Raw genomic sequence first — 26943 nt, 5'->3', positions numbered from 1 at the left:
TCACTGACGAAGCCTTTCACAATAAAGATAGCAAGGACCCAGAAAACCTTCGTACGCTATACTATATTTTTAAGAAAGAAATCACCCACATCTTACAGAAAAGGGCTTCGGTGAAAGGAAGACTGAAGAAGCAACTTCCCAAAACCTCATCTTATTTCTCTCGATAAGAATAGTAATTACAAAATATGTACAAATATTTATAGAGCTTACTTTCACATCTCTGATAGAAGATTACTTATTTTCCGAAGCTCCTTCAGAGCAGTCAATGCTGTAACCTGTCCCTTACCGCTGAAGATGTTTCTGGACAAGTTCTCCAATGACCCAACATGTCCTCGTTCTTGTTGGAACGCTGATTCAATCACCTGCCCAAAGAATATACCTCGTAATATTACACTCGCGAACAGAAACTAATAATGTCAAATTCAGAAATAACTCACAGGTTGAAAGCTTTCTTACCTGAATATTTTCCAGCATAGATTGTCCCAGGTTCCTAAGACTTCCCATTACGTTCTTCTCTGATGTGTCTGCCACACCATTAACCCCACTTGAACTGCTGCAACAATCAAATTTAGATGAGTCTGCATTTGGTGCCTCCACATTAGCACAGGTACCATCAATAGCGCCTGAATTGCTGCTGCCACCATCAGCTCCGCATGTCACTGACATGGTGGTGCTTTGAGACCTCTGCGAATCCACCTTTGCACCTTTGTCCGAGCTGCCTTCACCATTATTTCGTCCCAATCTCCAAATCCATTGAAACTTACCAGACAATAGTTTCCGCTCCTTCGTATAAGGCACCTGTTTGTTTCCATCTTGGTCATGCTCGATGTGATTTGCGATCTCTTCTGTAGCTTTGCCATCTGAGTTCTCATTTTTGTCGGACTCATCTTTGTTTTTGGTCTCTCCTCTGAAGCTGGATTCAGCACTATCAGAAATGGTACTGCTACAGGGCCCGATATTACTGATTTCATCCTCATTATCATACATGCCTGAATTTGATGTGACACTACTTTTCTCTGAATCATTATCACGGTCTTGAGCTCCAGTACTTGGACTCGTTGAATCAGAGAAAATTGAAGAGTTCTCTTCATTTGTAATGTGTCTACTACTTAAACACATCTCATCAGCTTGACCACTGTTTTGTACAATTTGACTATCAGGGAATCCCTTTTCCACTTCAACTGAGGAAGGATTTTTACTTATCGAAACTTCATTGGAAATGGATTTATCAACCTCTGCCCCTGACTCACCAAGCTCTCTAGACAAATCTTCTAACAGCCTTCTCCTAACAGAGAATCGAGAAATCTTGTTTCCTTTCTGAGTCTTAATTGAAGAAGGAGCTGATTCTGCTCTTGCCAGACTAGGCCTTTCTTTAGCTGAGGAACCCTTTTTTGATCCATATAAAAACTGGTCATTCGGTCCGCCATTAGAGAGATTTTCTTTGTTGTGAAGTACTCTCCATTTCTCTTCCCAGTAACTATCCGGTACAGAGTTAAGAGGAGTTCTAGGGGAAACTGGACCTGATGAAAGACTGTAACCTCCAGCATATGTCGGCTTCACAGCACCAGAAGTACCAAAGGAAGGAGATGGACAGGTATTTGCTTCAAGTGCTAGAGCTTGTAATGACTTTGCCTTGTCCATCAATTTCTTCAGATTAACATTCTTAGGGAAATTCAGTAGCCTCTGGAGACATGTAGTTGCATTCTCTGTCGCAAGAAGAGAGGATCTTAAGTGCAGAAGCATTGAAACAGCCAATGCCACGATGAATGCTCCTCGAGGAGATGTTAAGACAACAAACTGAGAACCATCTTCACATTCTACGTCAAGCTTGTTATTGGTGGATGCAAATATTTCATCCCATATGATTAAGAGATCCTCCAATGAGAACTCACGTCCAAACAATACTCGTAACCACCGCAATGAAAAATATTGTGGTTCAACACCAAGTTCAACAAGATGGCTATGAAGAGATGAATCCACAACAGAAAGCAAACGATATAATGCCGAAGATGCTTCTATAACAGAAGGTAACCCTGTCAATGATCCACTAGCGGGTGATGAAGAGAAGTAATCTGCCATTGCTACCACACCACGGGCCCCACTCATTAAAGCATCAAACATGCAATATGCATCATGTTCCATAAATCTTTCAGATAAAAGTATACCCAGCTCTCCCTCAGCTCCATAAGCATCATTTAGCATAACAATGGTTTGTATTTGTGTGTCCAACTCGTCTAGGCTACAGCCAAGTTTGACCCCATCCTCCTGAAAGTCATCTTCATAGTCATTCCTCGAGGCCCACTTTGAGGAAACAGGGGGGCTGGCCCTCAAATAGTGAAAATCAGTTTCAGACACGGTATCAAACTTGTCGCTGAAAAAATCTTCGTATTGTTCCCTCACTTCAGATAAACATTGCACATCAATATGAAGAACGTATAATAATGGAGCCAAAAGTTCGTGCATCCCTGAAATAATGTAGGTTGCCCATTATTTACATTGTTGTAACATATAAACGATGCTCAGAATGACAGTTCAAAATCACTGGCTTGACCACATTGGAACCCTTAAGTGCCTTTTAACAGACAAAAGTGAAAATATACTTCTTTCCCTAACTATTGAAAGTGAACATATATCTTCCATATATATTTTTTTGAAATGATTGGCCTCAGATAATCTTAACTATGGAAGTGCTTCCTTGGTGGCTTAGAGTATAAGCATGCTTCAAGAAATGGGCTTCTCTTTTGCCCCACTCATATGGCATCTTTCACTATGACTAAGATTGACTAAGAAAACAAGATATAAGAAAAGTCCAATGGAAGTATGGCACCCATGCACATGTGGGAAAACTTGCCTTGTCTATAACCAAATTCTGGATGCCTGAGACACCACAGCAACAAAATTCTTCGTAGGATGGCCTGACATGCCACTGTCTGGAAGAAGCTCCCATGCTCTGGATACAATCGTAATAAATCCTGATCGACCATTTTTTCCAGCTCAGCATTTCGGAAAAAGCGGCCCCACATGCTATCTGCAACAACATCATCCATGTATTAAAATCATTGCTATTTATCAGTAATAAGCTGACTGGGAGCTAACAAAAATATGTTCACAGGAGAAAATAAAATTTTATAGAAACAAATGAAGATAATTGATACATACCAGGATTTTGTGAAAGTGGATTGTCCACTATAGGGTCTGAAGCTTTATTGTCATCCTTTAGGAAATGGGGATCAACCAAGAGGCGTCTTCTCAAGCCTGCATATCTGAAGAACAACTGAGTTTAGGCATGGGATATTGTATTACTTAGAAAAAGTAGGAAAATGTAAGCTTCCGAAACAGAGGAGTCCCACAAAAAGAAAAAAGGCAAGAAATTCATACCAGCTTTCTTACAAACACCTAAATGGGACTACTGGTATTAATCTCAGAAGAGAAACATAACAGCAGAAAGAAGCCAGGGGAAGCATAACAAAATGTAATAACTATTCTCATCTTTTAGATAACATTAACATGAACAATAAATTCACACAATCCTACCATTGTAATATTTCTAGCATAGCATATGCCATATTCCAAAATGACACTTTTACAAGGGCAGCATGTCTGCATTCATTGTTAAGTCCAATATAAATACCAATATTTGGAGCTGAATGCTGTATAAAAAAAATTAAAGAAAAGAAAGTGCTCTACATGCCGGTAAAAAATGAATCTCAATGGAAAAAAAGTAAAAAAAAAAGGTACCCAGCTTTGCATCTAATAAAAACATGCATCAGATATATGTATCTAATAACATGCAAATGCAAATTCAACACGAGATAGAGCAAATAGTTATGCCTACCAAAAGACAAACAAATCCTGGATTAACCCACTGCCAAGTCAATAAACTAGACCACAAAAGGTTCAGCAGAATACCAGATAAAACATGATTGAAATAAGATCCTCTAGATTATAAGGGGTACACCAGAAACAAGTAACAGGCAAGTCATTATTCGAATGCATTCATTGCTGGATTGCAGGACCAACAGGTCAGCAAATCCAAACTCAACTCAGACATACTTATACTGGCAAAGATTGCAGAGTGACAGAATCCTTTTAGAGGAGTCATATCTTCTTCAGCCAAGTGTGGGGATATAATGAAAAAGTGAGGTTAAGGGACCTGGAAAATTAAGTGAAGGTAAATCTAGCAATGTAGAGATAAGTGAAGGGTAGAAGGGATTAAAAAGAGAGGGAGCTCATGCAGGAGAAAACAACAGAGAAGGGTAGAAATGGTGCAAGATTGAGGAAAAGAGAGAAATTAAGAGGGCTGGGAAAAGAAGAAAACAATTTCAGGGGAGGAGTGGAAAAGAGTTGAGAAGATAAGAGAAGAGAAGGGAAGAGATTAGGCTTGTGAGGGAGAAGAGATAAAGGGAGGGAGTTTAGATTTAGGGAACGAGTACAGAGAGAGAATAGAGAGGACTGAAGGAGAGAGAGGGAGGGAAGATGCTGGAAGGCGACGTATAGAGAGCGAGAGGAGGAGATAGTAGCCAGAGAATTGGAATTATTTTTTGCCTTTTTTTGAGGTGATCTGTTTTAGGCCAACCACCTCTATTTATACTTTCTCTTTTACATCAATTAGGAAACCTCTACTTCAATTAGGGTTTTAATTACATAAATCTAGGAAATCAAAGATTACATAAATTAAGTAATTGATTCTTTAACTAAGATTCTATCTCTAAAGAATTTAGGAAAAATGGGAAATTAAATATTGAATCAATCTACTTTAATCAGTCTTTTGACCTCTCTTTGATGGAATGCTAAAACTACCCATAAGCTGGCACCCCTTGCAAAAGTTCCAAATTTACCCTCCAAGTTGGCATCCTCCTCCCATGCTTCTCTTCCATTTTCTAATTTTGAATCCCCTAGTTCCCCCTTGCATGCCCCATGTGAGAATTGTAGAAAACTTGTGAATTTTCATCATTATGCAAGGTCATTGAGAGAGTTCTACAAAAAAGTTTGGACTTAGAAAGACCAAAAGGTAACTACTCTAGCACATGGGTTGGCTAGCCCGAGATCTGACCCTCAAACTCATCGAACACCACCTCCTTAGCACAACCTCCTAAGTCATTTTAGCAAAACACTCTAATGGGTTGTGCATGATGATGGAATTCATAAGATTTCTATAGTTCTCACATGGGTTATACAAAGGGAGCAAAAGAAGTCGAAATTAGAAAATGGAAGAAACTTGAGGCACCAAGCATGCATAAAGGAAGAGGGCACCAGCTTAAGAGTAGTTTTTGAATTCTCTCAAGGGGCACCAAATTGAAGGTACTTTTGGCATTCTATCATCAGTAGTCAAAGGCTAGTCAAAGTGGTTGATTAAATCTATAATTTCCTATTTTTTTAAAACTCTAGAGATAGAATCTTAGTTAGAGAAGAAATTTCCTAAATTTATGTAATCTTTTATTTCCTAGATTTATGCAATTAAAAATCCTAATCCAAGTAGGAGATTCCTACTTGACGTAAAAAAAAGTATGAATAAATGTGGCTAGGCTAGAGCAAATCAACCAAAGAAAGTCAAGCCTTATTCCATTCTCTTGCTACTCTCTCCCCTCTCCCTCTCAAAATCTATCCCCTTACTCTCCCCTCTTTCCCTCTCTCAAGCTAAATAAGACCTCCTTAAGAAAACCAAGGACACGGGAAAAATCAAATCAGAAAAGGAACATGAGAAGAAAAGGTATAACTCAATCAAGAAGTTACTCCATATTAACCAATCTCTTTCAAGAAGATTTTGCATAAGAAAGAAAATTCCTTTAAGGAAAATTCTACCCTTCCATCAACCAAAGCGATACCTGGAACAAGAAAAGAAAAACCTGATTTGTCCAACAGGTGAGCTTTTCTGTTCTTTTGCAGAACAGACCACCACCTCCCAGCAGAAAAAACACATAATCAAAGCAAAAAACTTCTATTCAAAAGCAACAAAATAAAGAGAAAAATTAGAAACTGAAGCATATTTTTAATTTTCATATGTTTGGTTTCCCTCATCGAAAGACATTGCTATAAAGTACAAATCAGTTTCTCCAACATCAGAATATAAAAGTACATATAAAAAAGAAACAATCCCATAAATTTTGCTTTTGTCCTAAGAAACTAGCGGAGAATAAGAAGAGACAAAATAGATTGTTACCTCCTCCGAGAATCAGCAGCTACACGACGAAGTTCTTCGATAGAGGAATCAGGAGATGAAGGCAAGATTCCCAAGTTGATACGCCACTGAACACTTCTGAGACGGGCGAAACGATGGTCGGATGAAGAAGGTTGCGCAATTATGGTTTCAGAAGCCATCGACAGAGGCTGTGAAAATGTCGGTTCAGCTGGAGCTGGGCACATTTTTTTTGGAGTCTCCTCAGATAGACCCAGCTGCTCCAACCTTTTAGGACGGTGAAAGAGGAGGAGAATTTTATCCTTTAATATAAAGATAAACAAGAAAATGCAGGAGAAACCAGTGGAGGAAAAGATAAATAAAATTTCCCGAAAACACAAATTAGGAACGAGGGGAAAATACCAAAATAATGTGACTCCGTACAGATGAATCTGACAAAACAAAAATATACAAAAAAAGAAATCACGAAACAAAAATGAAAGGAACGAGAAACATTAATCCGAGGGGAAAACAAAAATTGGGATGTCGTGAACAAAAGGTACAATAATCAGAAAAGATGAATTTGGAAATGAAATTTTTTCAAAATAAACCCATGAAGGACGGATAGTGCAGCATACGTGAAGCTGCAAACTGCAGGATCTACCAAAAACACAGGGAATTAAATCCCACACTCTTCCTTAATGAAATGAAGGAGAATAGCAAGAGATATAACAGAGAAGGACCGAATAAGTGGAGAACAAGGAGAAGATTTCTATTTCTCCCCCATTTTTTTCTCTCAGAGACACGACACCGGAAGAAAATGAGGAGAAAGAGAAGAAAAGGAGAAGCTTCTCGGCACGGAAGCTCTTCTTGACTCGGAGAGGAGATGAGCTGTCTTCTTCTTTATACACAGAACACACTCCATTAACCCCTCGTAACTTTTAAAAAAAAAAAAAAATTAACACATTTTCTTGTCTGAAAATTGCATTATTTAGGAGAAAAAATAAAAGGGCATTTTGGTAATATCCGTTGACATTAATTTATTATTGGTTATTCCGCGCACTTAAACCTTATCTTATACGAATATAATACTATGCTTTTATTTTTTAATCTTAAAAGGAAACGGAATTAATAAAAAAAATAATCCGAAGGGCAGATGTTTCCTAGTTCGCGAGTCATACTAATATCCATCGCTTTCGTCCATGGAATAATTGCGTGCGTGAACCAGTCTTTAAATGCACGAGGTCCATTCACTTGATTTATGGACCTTTTTGCCACAATTAAAACGCGACCAGGCAAAGCATACGCGTTACATCTCATGTATACCAATCAATATATAAGCTCATAAATGTTTTTTCGAAATATACCTAGGTTTTTAATTGATACCCATTTATTAGTCTCCTATTTTACCTAATGCAATATAAAATATTTTTATTATAAATTAATATAATATTTATTTTTCGGTTTTTTTTATCTCTTAGTGTCATTGATTTCCTTCCTAGAAAATCTATCTTGTTCTATGGACTAATTTAAGAATTTTTTAATTAATTTATTCATTGATTTTATTCTTCAACTCAGACTAAAAAAAAACCAATTCCTGTACATCAAAACCTGAATCGGGTCATTAAGTCCGACTTTTGATCTAAACTCGACCTATTCCTTCAACTTGAGTGAAGTTAACGAAAAAATTATACTTTTGTTCGGATTTTTATTAAATTAATACGATTTTACACAAAGTAAGTACATATCATGTAAAAGAACATGTCTTTGTGAGAAGCCATGGAAGCATCAACCAAGTAAAAGAAGGAACATTTTTGGTTGTTGTGTGGGCATGGTCTAGTGGAGCCTCCAGCTTTCAATGTCGACATCCCATCAAACTTGTGTAATTGAGAGAGAGAAAGAGAAGAGACAAAAGAAAAGAAAAGTTTAGTTTCCTTGGTTGACTAGTCTCATGCCTTCTTCTATTTCAGCTTAAGGTGTTTTTTAATGAGGTTTAACCAAGTAATTAGGTTTATTTCTACATCACTTGGGTTGCTTTCCCTTGTAACCAAACAATAATAACTAATTGCTTCTTCTAAGTTGTGGACCAATCCCATGAAAGCTCAAGGTGCCACATCATTAGTTCTTTTTTAGGGTGGACCAGACAGGGCAAGGCTAAGATGCCTCTGCCTCTTCCCCTGTTTTTTTCTTTAGCGATTGGATGTTTCCCAAAGGAAGTTTAAAACCCTAAACCATAAACCTAACCCTACCAACCATTTTTCTCTCTCATTTTGTCATATTAAACCTTTGGCATTTCTTACCTCCAACCCTGATAATCATTGAACCTATGGCCACTTTGGCCTTTTTTTCTTGGTTATTCATGACATGTGCCAACCTAGGAAAATAAGTTTTGTTTTTTAATTGTCCTCTAAAAAGGTTAGATAACCATGAATTACTTAGTACCTAAAACAAGGTCAAATATTAGGTGATAAGATATAAATGTAGAAAAAAATCAAGTTTTAAATTATTTAATTCAAATTTGATGATTAAATTGAATATATAAGGGCATGCCTAAGCTAATTATATATGTAGGCTATGATTTAAGATTGTTTATGTCTTTCTTTTAGTATTATTTTACATAAGCTTGTGAAATGTGAGTTGTGAACCATGTTTATGCCAAGAGTGGCTTTAATTACTCAGCGTTTAACTTGGATTAGGACACTTGTCAGAGTTAGGTGGTTTCGGTCTACTTGGTTAGGTTTTGTCCACTCCTGGTCCACTAATGAGTTAAGTAATTGGTTTTCCGAACTTAACAGACAAGTCTGTTGAGTTGTATTGGCTAGGCATCTGACTCATGCGTTTGTTGAGTTGTAAATTGTGGTGGGATCGACTTATTGAACTCCCATAGAAAAAAAATAAAAATTTGACCAATTTTATTCCAAAATAGTTAATAAAAAAATTAAATTATTATCTAAGTTTTACTAACTATTTTTAAAAATAACAATGATTAAATTCTTATTTTCTTTTCCAAGGTTCCGAACCCTTTAGTCTAACCCCCAATCCCACCCATATCACTCGGATTCGATCAATCCAAACAGTTTTCGGATTAGAACACCTCAGTTTAAAGAAGATTCCAGATTCGAGAAGGTTGGGTCAGATAGAGAAGAACTTGTATTGATAATTGAAAACATGATGGTGATGCAAGGACGAAGATTGTCTTTCTGTTCTTAATAATAAAAAAAAAAAACAAAAAATTCAGACCAGTCGTTGGTGGGCGAATCAATAGACATCAAGAAAGCCGTGACTGATCTTCACTCTGTTTAGGAGAAAACTCACGAAACTGATAAGATTTAGTCGAGACAAAATATTATTAAGAGTTTTATTGTACGTTCAGATTTCAGAATAAAAAGCGGAATCTCTTTCCGACAATCCATCCTGAACCAATGAATTTTCATGGCTGGCCTGTGGCTCGCCGACAAAAACGATTGCGAGGCTCTTTCTGTTTCTGTGGTCCATCAGCTCTCGCCGGTGTGTCGGTCATCGCCTATGTAATTTGCTTATATTTAATAATCAGAGACGCTGAGCTTGATCGCCCACCCGTGATAGATAAAGACAATCGTCCAATTCGATCGGGTTGTTGGATCTGGAATTCTGGATCTTCTACTTTTTTTTTTTTTTTAAAGTTTCTTCTCTCAAGGAGCTCTGATATAACTAGAAACGCTTCATGCGGAGGGGTAACCAGGATTGCTGCTAGTTAAAGGAAGAAACTCTCTCACCTGAAACTTCAGAAACGCGACTCTGCAGGCAAGAGATAATCCGTGCTTTGCCGTAATTGCTTCGTCTAGTGAATCGAAATGCTGGTAAGATTCTTGAATGATAACAGATACGGCTTTGGCCGACCAACGTACGACAAGCGGCTCACGAGTTTCTCCACTGATTCAAGGTTTGATGGAGTTTGATTCCAGAAATTGATGCTTGAACTGGCAAACGGATTCATTTGGAAGACGACAGAATTTGGGCTTACTTAAAAGTCGCCCAAGAGGTAATTTGAAAGTGTAGTGGAAAATGGAAAATGAGGTTATTAATAAAATATTTTAATAAATTTAACTTTATTAAGATAATTTTATTGAACTTTTAAATTAAAAAATAAGATAAATAATTTAATTTTTTATATAAAATATTAAATTAATTAAATATAAATAATAATATAACTAAACAAACATGGTTAATTTAATAATGTCTAATCAAATTCTTACTTTTATAATATCTAAATTATCACTCTTAATTAGTAATTCAATATATTATTAAAATTCATGAATGTAATAAATAAATAAATATATAGGGTATTTTTAAAAAAAAATAAGATATAATTTTTGTTTAACTAAATTAATACAATAATTACAAAGTAAAATAAAAAATATTAATTTAATTCATTATAAAAATAGAATACTTAAACAAATATGTTTACTCTATATACTTGATTAAATTCTTACTATCTACGATATCTTAATTATCACTCTTAAATTAGTAATTTAATATAATATTAAAAATTATAAATATAATAAATAAAGTATTTTATTAATAAAATAATATAAATATTTCCATTAAAATTCAACTAAATTAGTTTAGTCTTAGCGTTGAGTGAAACGCTGAGTGAAAGAGAGTGAAGAATTCACTTTCACACGTTTAAGTGAAAAAATGAGTAAAAATGAATTCACTGGTCTCATCTCATTGAGTGAATTTATTTTCACTCACGTTTTCACTTGAACGAGTGTAATTCACTTTCACTCTTCACTTACACGGTACACTAGAAAATCTAGAAGCAAAAGAGAAGTAATATAAGTAGCTGAATTATGTGAAGAGGGAGATGCAAACTTGCCCAATTGTTAAGGAGAGAAGGAAGAGATTCAGGAAGCAAGTAGAAGATTGTAAAAAAACAAGAATAGTATGAAATCCAAAAGCAAAAAAGGAGAATAAAACACAAGTACCTGATTACTTGAGCAGAAAAATGAAAAGGGGAAGAGAACAAAAAAGTCCCTATTCTCCCAAATATTAGCGACCGAGTTGTCTGTTTACGACAACCGTCTTGTAATTTTGTCATCTCAATACAGAAAATATATTTCATAAAGTTTGGAAGAGCCAAAAGTAATTATCAATAAAAAATATTTAAATAAATAAATAATTTAATTAATTATATATTATTAAATTAAGCAAAAAATAAATCTGAATTTGTTACAATAAATATTAAAGATAGTAAAATATGAATAGTATAAAAAGTAAAATAGAAAAGGTAAACTATATGAAATAAATAAATAATGGAACTAAAAACCTATTATGAAATATTATAATCCTTCAATAAAATCATTTTTAAAGTAAAATAAATAGAATAAATTTAAAAATATTTATCAAATATTAAGTAAAATAAAATTATTAAATGACATAGTTTTCCATGAGACAATATTTAATTTTTTTAAATAAATAATAATATAAATTAAGAATATAAGATGATAAAATAACCATAATATAATCTAAAGTAAAAATTAAAAAATAAAGTCAAAGAAGATGTAAAATATAAGGATAAATATAGTTTTTTAGTAAAAATAATTCAACACTAAATCAATAAAATGAGTATTTAAAAGTGAAAATAACAAAATTAAAATTAAAATCTGAAATATAAAAATTTAAATAAATAGATAATAAGGAACAAAAAATAGACAGTTGTGTCTGATTAATAAAATAAATAAAAATAAAATAAAATATTAAATTTATTAGAAATAATATTAAAATAAATAAAACTATAAAATAAAAAATAAAAAAGATGCACAATCAAGGCACCCTAGGTCATCTTCTCACCTGGATTGCATGGGAAAGAAGCAAAATAGATAATTACACTAATTTAAAAGGAAACCCTCCTTTATTTTTTATATTTTTTAATAATTTGAATATCTTTAAAGAAAAAATATGTATAGACCTACATCTACATAAGCTTAGGTATGCCTGATTTTAATTTAATTATTAAAATTAATTTAAATGAGTTAAAAAAATATTTTTTCTTATTTATATTTATTCATTGTCCCATGTATTCATGGTGATGTTCATTAGAGATTTGTTTACTTTATTAATTTTTTATAATAAAATAGATATAATGACACTGTAATAAATATAATGAAGTAAAAAAAATTATTATAAATAAAAAGTATAAAAAGGAAAAAAATGGGTGTAAACATATAAATTTAAGATCTTGAGTAATAATACCTTTATTTGATATTCCTTGTAATTTGGATGCTACTTACAGGTGGTTCTGGGGTAGTCTGGTGCAAGCTTTTTAAAACTTTGATCCTTAAAAGATAATTTAACTTTTTTAATCCTATCCCCAAAATTTCCCACCTTTGTCCATTGTTTTAACTCATCCAATTTTTTATTCCCCGAAACACTATTTTGAAGTAAAATATCTATTTATGTGTGTTGGGGTAGTATGACTAGTAAATAAGGATAACCTTCGTAGAGATGCATAAAATTGTAATTATTCAAATTTGGTGTATGTCACTTTCCTTTGTCTTTACACCCATTTCTCTCTTTTCCTCATCTTTTTCTCTATTGGTTTTTTCTCTCCTCTCTCCTAAAAGCTAGAGTTTCTCTTTTCTCTTCTTCCTTTGAGATATTTTGTATTTATGTGTTGGCCTTAAAAATCAACATGGTATCAGAGCGGGCAAAGATCCGAGATGGAAAAGAAAGAGAAGATAGAGAAGAAAGTGAGGAAGAAAAAGAAAAAAGAGGAGTTTATCATTTTTTCTTAGTTTATTTTTCCGAATTATTTTTTTCATTGGATGTTTCCTATAGAAAATTATATACAGCTGGAAAGATCATTGAGCCTATTTTCTAACTCAAAAATAAAATAAAATTGTTGAAATCAATTTTTTCTAGAGAGAGAAATCTATATCTAAAGCAAAGAAGGTAAAACAAAAGAAAAGTCTCGAGTAACAGCAATACTAACATGACTGAGAATTTATATTAAGAGTTATATTTCAAAAGAAAGCTATTTGAGTCTATTTTTTATCCTAATAAATAGTTTTTCAATCTGATTTTTCTAGAGAGAGATATCCACATAAAAAAATATCTTTGTTATAAAAAATATTTTCCTTAAATACTCCGATTAAGGTTGAAAAATTATGCTTTTTTCTGCTCGGGTCGGGTCGGGTTTCGCAAATGCCAACCTTTATGCCACTCGTTAGTGCCTCTCAATTAACATTTGAAATAAGTCTCGCATGGACACATAATTTCAGGCAATAACATCATTAAAACCACTCGGTCCGTCGGTCACTCGGCCTACTCCCCAGTCCCTAAGCTACTTCGCAATCCCTCTCTCCAGCGTTTCCTGGAAGTATAGTATATTAGACACGCCTAAGCGGAAAACGGGTAGGAGTTTTCCGGGCAGTGCCTCGGGGTCAGAAAATCATATAATATGAAAACTTCCGTTTCTTCTTCCTGATAGTTAATCCACCTCCCCGCCGTCGCCTCCCTCGTCGAACTCGCCGCCGTTGTCGGACCGGTAAGGACCTGTCAACTTTTCGTCTCCCTCTTCCATTCTCTTTCTCCTTCTCGTTCTCGGTTTCCTTTCGAATCATTTCGATTTATTCTAGATTAACGAGTTGGGTGACCTGCTATTCCGTAAGACATTTCGCTTTCTTCCCCTGGCTCCCACTGATGGCTGCTTCCTCTCATCAAATATTTGCTGTTCAAACATATCTGTTAAAGAGGACAAGTATCATTCATGAGTAGAACTCCTGTCTTTTGTTAGTTTAGTGACGATTGACCGGCCTGAGTTGGAAACCCTCTACTAGCCCAAGAAAGACTTAAGTGGGTGTTTTATTCAACTAGGCTACGGATGAATTGAACGATGCAATATAGAGACTGCCTTGTTGACCTTAACATGGCTGTCGTACCTAATCCAGCGTTGGAATTTAAGTCGTGAGAATTAACATAATTTTGCTATGAAGACAATCGAGTCTTTCTCCTACCATTGGGCGATACTTCGAGACTCATTATATGATTTTCGTGTATCTTGATGAATTGTTTAGAAGTTTTTATTTTTTTGCCATTTTTAACAACGATTAGAAGCTTTATTGTGGAGCCGACCCATTTATGAAAACACTGTTCATTTAATTCTTCATGAGAATATACTACATAAATATCGAGATAATCTACTCATTTTTCGGCTGTGGCAATAATGCTGCTAACAATGGCAGCCCATTTTTCCTCTAGCTCCCTGCAGGACTAGAGCAAACCATGGAAAATGACATGCTTGTTGGGGAGGTTACCCTATATTTCATGGTCATTGTGTAAAACATTATGGGACAATCTCTGGTGACATCCTCTGTTACTGTTTCCAAAACTACTCTGGAAATAACTAATGGCCTTAATTGAATTAGGTGACGTGGAGAACTAGGAACCTGGGAATAAAAATTGTGAATTGCTAGTGGCACATCATATAATCCACAGATACATAAGTAAATAAGAAGTTGCCCTTCACGATTCTGGAACTGGTAATTCTAGTGGGTCACATGGATTTTTAAATTTTCATTCTGCCATAGTCATCCAGATTCATTTTATGCTGTTCTTGTACAAAATTTTAAAACAAATATTTTCTGTGAATTTTAAGTTACTCAGGTTCCTTTGCTGTTGGTGCTTATAAAATTTATTTTTGATTTTTGTCAACATTACTGTGAAAGAAATCGACATTTGTGATTTTGAAAAACTTTGTGCTGCAGGAGTGACTACTGTTTCCCGTTGTGCTGTGGACGTTATTCTATTGAGGTATTACTTTTATATAAGGATGTTAAAACCTTATTTTATTCTCTGATCAGTGAATTGGGTGACCCATTGCCCAATCTGTTTCTGACCTACACTCAGTGTTTGTGAGAATATTTGTGTTCGTTAAATAAACTGGATGTCTTTGATGTACTTCATTTTAGATTCTGGTGACATTGAAAAAAAAAAAGAAAAAAAAAGAGATTTGGGTGGCACTTGGTGATGGTAGATCATCTTTCTTCTTCCCTTTCTTATTCTTTTCATTCTATCTTCATGATTATATTTGAAAACAATTTTAGTCTTAGTAGATCTTAATACAGTTAGCAGATTGCTGATTAAAATGGAAACCCCCTTTAGCTAAAGCATCAGCAAAACCATTTGCTGATCTCTAAATATGAGACCAAGTGCAAACATGAATTAGGTTTGGGTCCTAAATGTCTAGGAAAGTATGCCACCGATCCCAAAGTTGTTTCTTCTTCTCGAACAACAGCTGATGACACTGCTGGAATCCTCCTCAACATGCAGCAAGCCATGGTACTTATTGTGGAATGTTCGTTGGCCATTGAGGACAACAAAGTGCTCAGTGGTGGTTGATCAATGTGACTAGCAGGACCAAAGAAAATGGATCGTCTCTCCATTTGCATTCCTGAAGATGCCACCAAATCCAGATGACCCAGGGCTGTCCATAGGAGAGCCTTCAACGTTGAGCTTCAAAATACTTGCTTTTGAGGGATTAAGAGATAGACTCCATGCAGAAGAAGCGGCATGGTTAGGAGAGACGCTCTGAAGCTTCTCAGAGCAAGTAGCCACAATAAATAATCTATTAGATGATGGGCACCAGATGAGCTTGTCCAAGTGAGAGGATTTGATGTAAACCTGTTCCAACTCTATCACTGGCAAGCATCAAGGGCTTCAAGAGTCTGATATTGGGTGTTAAGTGCTGGGAGGTATGATGCATATACTACCAGATGGCTAAGAGACGCTGAGAGGAAACACCACTCAGCCATTACGTTGAGTTTAAATCCCAATTTTCTTTTGACATGATGACACCAAGGGAGATCAGTTTGAGTGTTTTTCCTCCAACACCATCTAGTTAAGAGAGCCAGGTTGGTTTCATGGATGCGATGGATCCCCAGCCCACCAGCACTCTTTGGTTTGCAGATTTCACTCCACCTAACAAGATGATAGTTGAAGCCATCTGATTACCCCTTCTAAAGGAAGACCCTTGTCATTTTTTCATTTTGATTGGTAATGCTTACTAGGTAATGCAAGAAGGATAAGTAATATGCAGGTATGCCAGCACGATAGGATTGGATGAGCATGAACCTGCATGCCTTAGAAATCAAACTGCCTTTCCAAGATGAGAGCCTGTTTTGCAGCTTTTCTAGCACTGGCTTCCAAAGGGTCTTATCCAGCTTTCCGAGAATAAAAGAAGATCCAAGTAGATGCTTGGAAGGAAACTGGGACTACAGCCTAAACAACTAGCCATGATGCCTTTTTTTTTTTTAATCTACTGTTTAGACGTATATTACAGCAGATTGATGCCCTGTTGGGTCTCCTAGTCGCATATTACAGCAGATTGATGCCCTGTTGGACCTCCTAGACGTATATTGCAGCAGATTGATGCCCTGTTGGACCTCTATTGACATTGGTTTGCTATGCTTCAAGAGCTAAATCAATCACAGATTTTCAGTAAAGCACATCAACTAGAATTGGAGGAAACAATTGCATTAAAACTTCCTTGCAGCTGGAGTAGTTGATGGAGTTCATATAGGAAAGAAGCAAGTGTGTGTTCCTTGTTATTGTTAGTGGGAATAATCCTTCATTAGTTAATACTGGGAAAAGTCATGTGGTTATTAGTCGTGAAGAAGCATTCTAACTTCGTCCAGTCATTTTGGGATGAATTCGAAGCTGGATATTTGCACTGTTGGGCCTAATTTGAACCCCATTTTGTTTTTATACCCCATTTGTGTTGTCCACGTCTCAGGCCTGTCGTCTATTTGTGTAGACTTGGACATTTGGGGATTGTTAGTGGGAATTAATATCATATTGTTTAATGTCAAGAAAAGGAATGTTGTTATTAGTTGGGAAAAAGCCTTTTAACTTTGGCTGGTCATTTTTCGGATGGAATTGGACCCAGCTTTAATAGTTATGCATAATTTTTTTTACTTATTTGGTAACAAATAGATTATTTCTTCCTTAATAAAATCATCACCATGCCAAAAAAAAAAAAGGTTGTGGAGAAAATCTTAAACAGATATCTATAATCAAGGGGAGTAATTACAGATTTTTGTTATTAGTTGCATTACCCTCCCGTTGACTGTTTTTATTACAAATGTTAGGTACATGTACTTTGGCAACAGCACTAAGGGCTTGTCATCTTTTTGTACTTTCTCTCAAAAGCTCTTCTTGGGAGTAAGATTTTCATTAAAGTGAAGCCTGGTTGAATTATCTTTTCCTGTATATATTTTTAAATCTTTTAAAAATTCAAAGCATCTCAGGACATTTGTTGCTTGTGTTAAAAAGTAAAAAGGATTATGTTCCTCTTTCAGATGGTATTTGTTTCTCTGTCACTAAATAAAAACTATCCCCTGATATGCCACAGGTGAAAACTAGCATCAGAAAATTAAACAGAACACAGAAAATAAGTGAAAATGGTTGTCAGAATTCGTTTATCAAGGTTTGGATGCAAAAATCGTCCATTTTATCGAGTGATGGCTGCTGATAGCAGATCTCCAAGAGATGGGAAGCATTTGGAAATTCTGGGTTACTACAATCCATTGCCAGGTTTTTCATTTCCTTTCAAAAAATATTTAGTTCGTGTTTCATGTTTTTGCTTCCATCATTTACGTTTTCAACTTTCAATTTTTTAGTTCCTTTTGCTTTGAAGATTATTATCATTTTCTTGAGGTTTTCTCAAATGATTCAAAATAATTATGGAGATATCTTTGCAGGCCAGGATGGTGGTAAGCGGATGGGTCTGAATTTTGACAGAGTGAAGTGAGTAAATTTTTTTACCTTTTAGTTGTCTTTAAGACATTACTGTCCTTCATGTATTTTTACTGTAAGAGATCTAGATTTTACCATTTGCTTGTATACATCTCAATTAATGTGTCTTGTACTTCCGACTGACTAACAGTAGTAATTGCACATATTATTGAAGTGTAGCTAATTAAACGAAATATCCACTGGTATAATGTATTCCTCACTTGCTCTACAATACATATTTGTAGATCATTGTTCTGGAAAGGAAAAGCCTATGCATCATAAGAGCACAGAAGTAAAACGAGTTGGAAGTACTCATTTTTCAATAATTTTCAAAACTTTGAGACTTTTACGATGGTGTTGTTTATTCAATAAATCATGGGCTTATCTCAGATTTCATATACTAGCAAAAATTGACCTGAGGATCTGACTAATTTGAGTTTGAGCGGGTCCTTGTGTCAGCCAGATTAGTTCCTGAAGATGTCCTTCTGCTGGGAGTTTTGTGGAGTTTCCCACAATGTTTTGGTGCTTTTGGCTTTACGCATATATGCCACCAGCATTCATGTTAATTTAGCATTCTAAATGGGCTTCTAGCATCTCAGATTCTTCGAAATGACAACCTACTGGGTTTATTTCTGAAACAATGTACAGTAAACAAGAAAGAACCAAGGAACTAGTGTCTCTGAGGGATCATATCTACAGGACCCTCATCCCAACAGAAATACACTATTCAAACTATGGGGGTTGACAGAAGCAGAATCAGATGCTGGCCACATTTCGAGCTGTCATTGTCTGCAAGACCATCACAATATTAACTATTCAAGAGTGTGAGACCTTGCATGGTCTAAGCAAGAAAGAAAATAAATAGTAGTTTGAGAAAGTCATAGAAATATAAATGTTAGAAAATCTACTAAAGGGTAATTTCATCATTTTACACTTCCTACAAAGTCCAACAGCTCCACTATCCTATTCTCGGTCTTTAGTTTTATCTCTAGTTCAAGTTTCATGCAATTTGAATAAGTATGTAAGGAGATATAGGGTTTAAGTGCTTTTAAGGGACTAGGGGCATTTTTGAATTATTTTTCAGGACTCTGTAAAAGCCCAGGGGGTCAAATTTGACCCTCACAGACAGAGACATTCCAGAACTTTGATTTCTTTCTCTTTTTTCTCTCTCCTTCTTTCTCCAAAATCCTAAAGTTTACTTTTTTTCTTCATGGTATTAGAGCAGTAGGTCCTGGTTAAAGTCTTTTAGCTCTCCAGACTTTTCATCAAAGCCTGCGACTTCAAGAAAGAGGATTTCCCAAAATCTGTCTTGATTGGTTGGTAAAAATTTGAACTTTTTCCTTCCTATCCTGCCATAACCCTAGGGTTGATGACTTCTACTGTCTGCTGAGTGGTTCTGAACTACTTGCTGGCCTATGACTGATTGCTGAGCGATAAAGATTACTTTTTTGGACTGTGTGAGCCCAACACTGTGTCCTTTGGCTTGTGTCATCTCCTGGTTTGCCTGCATTAGCCCTGATTTGTGATTTGTTGCATGAATTTGTGTACTTAAGTTCTTAATCTTGGAATTCTACATTAAAAGAGAGTTTTTTACTTGAATTCTCTCTCTTTCCTTACCAAGCAGCTTGTTACTGGACTGGACTGCCTGCGTTATCCTAGGGTTAGGTGACATCAGCCCCGAAAAGGGTGATTTTTGTGATTTTTTCCAAAGTACCTTCAACAGCAAGAATTGTGTGTTAGATGAGTTGGGTCTTCCAATTTTCAGAAACCCTAATTTTTCATGCAAGGTGGAACCCACTACACCTGTGCACATTGACTTGTGTGCTGTTTTTTAGACTGTTTAGGGATCATAATTGCTAATTCAGGTGAAGTTTTTACTCCTTTAAGGGGATTTGTAAGTTCAAAAGGAAGGGATACTATTTGGATAATTACTGAGAGACTGAATGGCTAGAATTTCTTAAGCTGGTCACGATCAATTCTTCTATATTTGAAGGGTAAGAAAAAGACAAAATTCATTAGAGATGACCTTTTTGTCCCGTTGAATGAAGACTGGGAAGCTGAAGATAGTCAGATGATGACCTAGATACTTAATGGTCTTGAGCCTGACTTGAGAAATCAGGTTATGAATTGTGGAACTGCTAAGAAAATGTGGAATTCCTTAGAATTTGTTTATGCGCAAGAGAGTAACTTGTCCTATGTTTTTGAATTTTATGCCAAGATGTTTAGCCTCAAGAGACGTCAGTGGTCTGCCACTACAAACTACAACGAGCTTGTTGGTATATTAAAGGAGATAAGTGTTTTCCATCTCATCATGACAAGTGAAAGGGAAATAAGGAAACAAAATGGACAAGTTCACATTGCTAAGTTCTGGGATGGGTTAGGACCTGAATTTGACTCTATTAGGGCTCGATTATTGGCATTAGAGGATGTTCAATCACTGTCCACAACATATAGCTAAGTGTTGCATGTAAAGTTAGCCATTGTAGCACCAGGAAATGCTGATGTGGCCAGCACCCCAACACCAGCCCTAAACTCTCAGGGTTCCTTAGAGTCATATAAGGGCAGAATTGGAAACATTCGAGGAAAGGGCAAAGATGTTCAAGGAAGTGGAAAAGGCAGAGATGACATTAAGCCGAACAAAAAATGCATTCACTATGGCCGCACAAACCGCTTCTCTGAAAAATGCTTGGAGAAGGAGAGACCTACTTGGGCCAACTCTCTTGTTCATGAGCATACTAACTAATTCACCAAACCTCCTGTACAAGTTGTAACAGGCCCCTCTAATGGAATGCAACAGCTTATCCAGCGCATGGCACAATTAAATGCTGCCTCATCAACATTTGTGACTCAATCTTCCACTTGTATAGCCACATTGGCCAATTCAGGTATGCCAGATTTTCATGTGCGTCCATCCTCCACTTCGGTTCTTGATTCAGGGGCGTCCCCTCACATGTTAGGTATGTCCACATTGTTTTCTTATTTGAAGTAGTCCACTTCTATTAAACAAGTCACCTTAACTGATGGATCCATTTCCCCAGTACAGGGAATGGGTACATTAAACCCATCCACTTTTATGTCACTGTAGTCAGTTTTGTTTGTCCCTGAATTTTCTCCCAACATGTTGTCAATAAGTCAACTCACTAAATCCATGAATTGTTCCGTAACCTTTTATCCTTCACATTGAGTTTTTCACGATAATACGACAAGGAGGATGATTGGTTTGACGTGTGAGAGAGTCAGATTATACTATGTGGAGGATGATTGACAAAACTCTCCACATGCATTACATACCGCGGTTTCTCCTGTACAGTGGCATCTATACGATTAAGTCATCCGTCTTCTTCAAAGTTGGTTTAATTATTTCCTAAATTTCCGTCAAGTCTATCCCTTTAGTGTGACTCGTGTTAGTTGGGCAAGCATCGCCGAACATCCTTCCTTCCAAGTCAATCCCGAAGCAGTTGCTCGTTTGATATTGTTCATTTCAATGTTTGGGGGCCTTGTTCGGTGCCTAGCATTTCTTTTTTTAAATATTTTGTGTCTTTTATAGATGATTACAGTTGATGTACTTGAGTGTATCTTATACGGGAGAAATTGAAGTATGTGATGTATTCAAACATTTTTGTAGTGAAATAAAAAATTAGTTCAATACTTTTGTTCGTGTACTTCACACCGATAATGGTCTTGAATTTATGAATAAAAAACTTGACTTCTTCTATAAAGATCATGGCATTATACACTAGTATTCGTGTGCTTTTACGCCACAACAAAATGACATTGTTGAACGTAAAAACCTCTATATGTTAGAAGTGGTTTGTACTGTGCTTCTTCATATGCATGTACCAAAATCATACTAGAGCGATGCTGTCCTAACTGCCTGCTTCTTTATTAATCGAATTCTTTCTTCTGTTATTGATGGAAAAATTTCTATCCAGACATTACTACCATTGGTCATTCCTCGAGTCTTCGGATGTGTTTGTTTTGCACATGTATTTGGGGCCTTTAAAGACAAGTTGTCACCTCGTGCTATCGAGTGTAATTTTTTAGGCTACTCATACACACTAAAAGGATATAAATGCTATTGTTTGTCTACTAAGAAAACGTTTATCTCTGCTGATGTGACGTTTTCGAAGATTCTCCTCTTCGTCTTCCATTGGGGTCCCCCCCTCTTGTCTCTATGCTTGAAGTGGTTGCCCTAGTTCCTATGGATGATATCCCTAGTCCACTTCCTGATGCTACTACAAAGAAGCCACTACAAGTATATCATTGACGAAAAGCTAATCAAGATGGACCGGTTCTCTCTCTCCCGTTTGACCAAGAACCCCCCTTGTCTACGAATCCTAAGGTAAGTGATCTACACCTACCCATTTTTTTGAAACGGTGATGATTTTATTTCAAAGGAAAGCAAAAAAATACATCAAGGGAGGCCTCCCCTAACAACAAGAGAATGAAGGGAGGGACCCAATTTAGCACAAGTGTTACCAGCCGTATTGGCTGTTCAAAGTACATGAGACCATGTACAAGTAATAGAGGATATAATATCCATTATGTCAAGAAAAAGCTGTCAGTGACGCCATAGAGGGAAGGAGGCCATGGAGCACAATGACAAATTTGGAGTCTCGTTCTACATTAAGTGGACCGTTGAAGCGATCCTGAAATATGCAGAGGCCCGAGAGCTCAGCCGTAATCGAGTCTGCAACGCCGAGAGGACCAAAATATGATATAATAGTTGAGCCTCCAGGATCAAAGATCACGCCACCAAAGCCAGCCAATCTCAGATTCCCAAAAGCGTTGCCATCAAAATTAAGCTTAAAGTAACTGATGGGGGGAGGCCCCCAAACATCCACCCGTTAGGGGGCAGAAGGGATAGATATCCGAGCAATAACCTTTTAGTTGGTGCAGGTAGGAGCACATAAGAGACAAGTAAATTCCTTGCGAGTGCGGGTCCAAGTAAAGATGAGGCCCTTAGCAGTACATATCACCTCAGCAGCTGAGCGGAAAACACAATAAAAATGCTTGAAATTCCTCTCCTTCCAGAAGCACCATGGGATGTAAGCAATGCAAGTAGATAACAAGAGCTTGCCAAGACTGGGAAGGCGAACCCTAGAGGGGTAGCGGCACATGGTGCTTAGGTCAGGGGGGATGCAAAAATTGAGGCCCATCCTGTCAATCATAGAAATCCAGACCTGCCAGGTGAAAGCAAAATGAAGGAGAAGGTGGCTAATAGTCTCGGCCTCCAACCCATAGAAGGGGCAGAGGGGATCAAGAGCAGTATTGCCACGCCTAATAAAGTTGTCGGTACTGAGAATCTTGTTGTGGCATGCACTCCAAAGAAATAAATTCACCTTGGGAGGAGCAAAGAGACGCCAAGCAATGGCGGCCAAGTGAGGGGCGGGAGACCGGGTCCTACCCATAAGATGGTGATAAGCCGAAGAGACCGAGAAACGCCTGCTGTCATCAGGAAGCCAGATCCTTTGGTTAGCTACTTGAGGACGAATCTTAACATTGCCAAGTTTGTCAATCAAACCACAAACGGAAACGTCCCCCTCATCAATGAGGTCGAGTCTCAAACGAAGATCCCAGGAGCCGTTTCCCTAAGTATCAGAGACAGAGAGATCACGACATGTGGTGAGCTGATGAAGCAACAGGTAGGATGAGTCAAGAGGGCCATCACCCGACTACCAGTCCGTTAAAAAACATAAGCTGGAACCGTCATTAAAAAAAAGTGAATGGTAGCACGGAATGTGGAGAGTAGATGGAACATGGCTTTCCAAATGGGCGAGAGATGACAATTGCCGCCATCAATACTCCATCTATCCCTAAGGTGCCATATCTTGGAGGCGCTACCATTAGTTTCCAAGAAGGCCCCAAGGTGGGGGTTGAGCTTCCAGAATCACTTAAACAAAAAGGCATAACCCATCTCCTTGGTGTGTCTAATCCCTAGACCGCCCAAAGACTTCGGCATGCAAACATCATCCCAACTGACAAGATGATAATGAAATTCATTGCCAGTGTCACGCCACAGGAAACGTCTCTTGAACTTGTCGATGCATTTGCAAATAGAGTCGGGGCAAGGCAGGAATGAAAGGAAGCAATTAGGTATTACCCGCAAGGCACGAGTTGAGGAGAGTCAATCTACCATCTTTGGAGAGTATCCTACCCTTCCAAGTGGAGAGCCGGTGCTCAAGCTGCTCACTGACCGGGGCCCATAATCCGATCTGGGGATTACAATCAATTAGAGGAAGGCCCAGGTAGGAAGAAGGGGTAGCTGCAACTGAGCATCCCAAAGTGTCCGCCATGAGCTGAAGGAGAGGAGGGTCAATATGGTAAACCCGTGATAGTCGTCTTTCCCCAGTTGACCTTCTTACTAGAAGTGATCTCAAATAGGCTGAGAAGGGCCCTTAATGTTGTGAACTTGATCAAACGTGTCAGTACCAAAGCAGATAGTGTCGTCTGCAAACTGGAGCCAAGGAATTTTAAAGCAACTCTGGTTTGAAATGGCCTCTAGCCAACCAATATTGCCGGTGGAGTAGAACATAGAGGATTGGTACTCAACAATAATGTTGAAGAGTAACGAGGAGAGGGGATCTTCTTGCCGAATGCCACAAGAGCCTTGAAGGTAGCCGCAAACAGTGTTGTTGAGGAGCAGAGAGTAAGAGGCTGAAGAGATACAATTGCATATCCAGAATCTCCATCTGTCCCCGAAACCCATGCGTTGAAGAATGTTGTCTAGAAGGGACCGGTTCACCCGATCGAAAGCCTTTTCAGGTCAAGCTTGAGGACAAACCGCGAGAGCCCCAACTTGACGAAGTGATCAATAATCTCATGAGTGGCCATAGCGGAATCGAGAATATCACGATCTCTAATAAAAGCACTCTAGCCCCGGTGGATGATGGTGGGAAACACAACCTTGAGACGGCGAACCAAGACCCGAGCAATGATCTTGTACGGGCTTGAGACGAGACTGATTGGTCTGAAGTCATGAGGGCGCTCAACATTAGCTTTCTTTGGCACCAAAGCAATAAGGGAGGCACTGACACTTTTAAAGGTGATCCCACGGTCATAAAAGTTGTGGACCATGGAAATGACATTCGGTCTCAGAGTAGGCCAACAAATTCTGTAGAATTCCTTATTATACTCGTCAGGGCCCGGGGCTTTATCCTGAGGAAGACCCAAGACTGCATCTTCAACTTCCAAATCCGAGAAAGGTAACTCGATGAAGGCCGCCAAGGTGGGAGAGATCGAGGCAAAGTGGAGGCTAGAAAGGCAGGGATGGTGACGGCAATCCTCCCTATAAAGTGGTGGTGCATAGTCCAGAGGCTGCCAAACAGCATAAGAGAGACAGTATTTACATGACTTTTGGATTTCCAATGACAGATCCTTGACACCAAATTTCCACAACCATTTCAAGAGAAAAGTCTGATTCATTGTTTGAATTTTTTTGGTCCCAAACCACCCCAAAGTCTTGGCATCATATATGTAGGACACATAAGCTTGGTGGATTATTATGAGCCTGTAAGGCCTAATTTAGGGTATGGGTGTTTGGTTGTTCCAGCCTAGTATGGATAAGTTTAAGGGCCAACTTTTCATTTTCAATCAGCTCTAATATGTTATAAGTTTATAGGTTCGGTACCAAATGTATCTAATGATCTCTACATTTATTTTGACATTCCATGATCCTACATGGTATAAAATTCTTAAAGGGGGGCCAAATAATCACCGACCCTTAGATACATGGCCTGGAGGTTGTTACTGCTGAAAAGGTACAACTAGTTTGTTTCAGCCTCAGCAATATGATCACCATTGTGGCTGCTCCAAGTTTGCAAGAGGGACAGTAGGCTACTTTTACTTAAATTTTTTTATGTGCCACTAGTATGAAACACCTATATGTGTAGAATTCTTCTTAACTGCCATTTCTGTCTTACAAGTGGGTGTCATGGATAAGGAAAATTCGTGTTGATCCATGCTGCTCGTATACTCTGAAAATTTTCTTTTGTAAATGAGTGTGACTGTGGTTCATGGTATGCAGATTGTGTGAGTAAACATACAGATTATCCAGAAAAACTCTCCACCTTTTTCTGATCCCTGATTATTATCAGAGTTTGATTGTTGAGATGTCAAAATTTGGACCCATAGCCTTTGCAACAGGTTTCCTTCATTTGTGCAAAGGGTTCTTTTACACAGTTCCTTAGCTTTAATGTATCATTAATGCTGCATATTGTGTTAAAATCTTCTCTTATTTGGTGCATCCATGCGAACAATGACTATCAAATGATAATATTTTGTAAATTTCATTTTCTATCCTTGTGTTTCTCAGATGTCATGGAATTCTGAGTATCAGCTGTCTATTTGGTTTTCTTCATGTATACCTCTTTTGGTGCAGATATTGGTTATCAGTTGGTGCGCAACCTTCAGACCCTGTCCAGAAGATTCTTTTCAGGGCAGGACTTTTACCTCCACCCCCGATGCTTGGAATGAGCCAGAAAGGTGGGCCACGTGATACACGTCCTGTTGATCCTTTGAGTGGCCGATTCGTGATTCCCGAAGACCCAAAGCCCCAAGATGTTGAGGATGATGAAGCTGAGGGCAACAACTCAGATAGTTAAAAGTAAGGACCCTGCTAAAAGCTTGTTTTGTTTTACCAGTTGTAGTGGGTTTTTCTTCTTCTCGGATCGTCAATCTTGAGTTTAGAGGTCACATAAAAGAGGCCTAGACGGCCTTTCTTTAGATATTACAGGACTCTGATGATGATCAAATATGTCATTGTGAAGATGCTTTTTCAAGTGATATCAAGGAAATTTTTTTACATGAGAACGAACATTTTGGGTATCAGAGCTGCCGTTTTCAGGAAGGCAATTCTCTGATGGCAGCTGCATGTTGTTCCTTCAAGCACACATAGATGCTATCCACTGAAAACAAATAATAACGAATATCTTAGATTCCCCTTGCTGCATAGGATCTCTTCTGACTAATATTCCATACTAAAGAGGTAAAAAAAGAATGAGCCTAGGTTAGTTTAATCAAGATTCCCTTCCCTTTTAAGGGCGATCTTAGGA

At 37.4% G+C, this 26943-nt stretch overlaps 2 protein-coding genes across 6 annotated transcripts; one reads left to right on the top strand and one right to left on the bottom strand.

Moving 5' to 3' along the window:
- Positions 1-35: 35 nt before the first annotated feature.
- On the bottom strand, positions 36-6978 carry LOC137935866 (uncharacterized). Its single transcript, XM_068780252.1, has 5 exons — positions 6161-6978; positions 3160-3263; positions 2852-3028; positions 457-2465; positions 36-362 (listed from the first exon to the last, which is right to left on the bottom strand). The coding sequence occupies exons 1-5, from the start codon at positions 6361-6363 to the stop codon at positions 213-215; spliced, it is 2643 nt and encodes an 880-aa protein (XP_068636353.1). The 5' UTR covers positions 6364-6978; the 3' UTR covers positions 36-212.
- A 6460-nt stretch (positions 6979-13438) lies between these two features.
- On the top strand, positions 13439-26693 carry LOC137937010 (small ribosomal subunit protein bS16m/bS16c). Of its 5 annotated transcripts, XM_068782023.1 has the most exons (6): positions 13439-13643; positions 14863-14908; positions 17245-17317; positions 17508-17689; positions 17857-17902; positions 26271-26693. In XM_068782023.1, the coding sequence occupies exons 4-6, from the start codon at positions 17557-17559 to the stop codon at positions 26491-26493; spliced, it is 402 nt and encodes a 133-aa protein (XP_068638124.1). In that variant the 5' UTR covers positions 13439-13643; positions 14863-14908; positions 17245-17317; positions 17508-17556; the 3' UTR covers positions 26494-26693. The 5 variants fall into 5 exon arrangements, with proteins under 5 accessions (XP_068638124.1, XP_068638126.1, XP_068638122.1 ...); XM_068782025.1 differs by lacking the exon at positions 14863-14908; XM_068782021.1 differs by lacking the exon at positions 17245-17317.
- Positions 26694-26943: the final 250 nt, after the last annotated feature.

Source organism: Aristolochia californica, unplaced genomic scaffold (assembly GCF_029961685.1).
Source record: "Aristolochia californica isolate CCGP_79_NKW_82.1479 unplaced genomic scaffold, dmAriCali1.0.hap1 SCAF_7, whole genome shotgun sequence".
Classification (NCBI taxonomy): Eukaryota; Viridiplantae; Streptophyta; class Magnoliopsida; order Piperales; family Aristolochiaceae; genus Aristolochia; species Aristolochia californica.
Note: the sequence above shows the minus strand (reverse complement) of the source record. Positions and strands in the feature narration are given on the sequence as shown.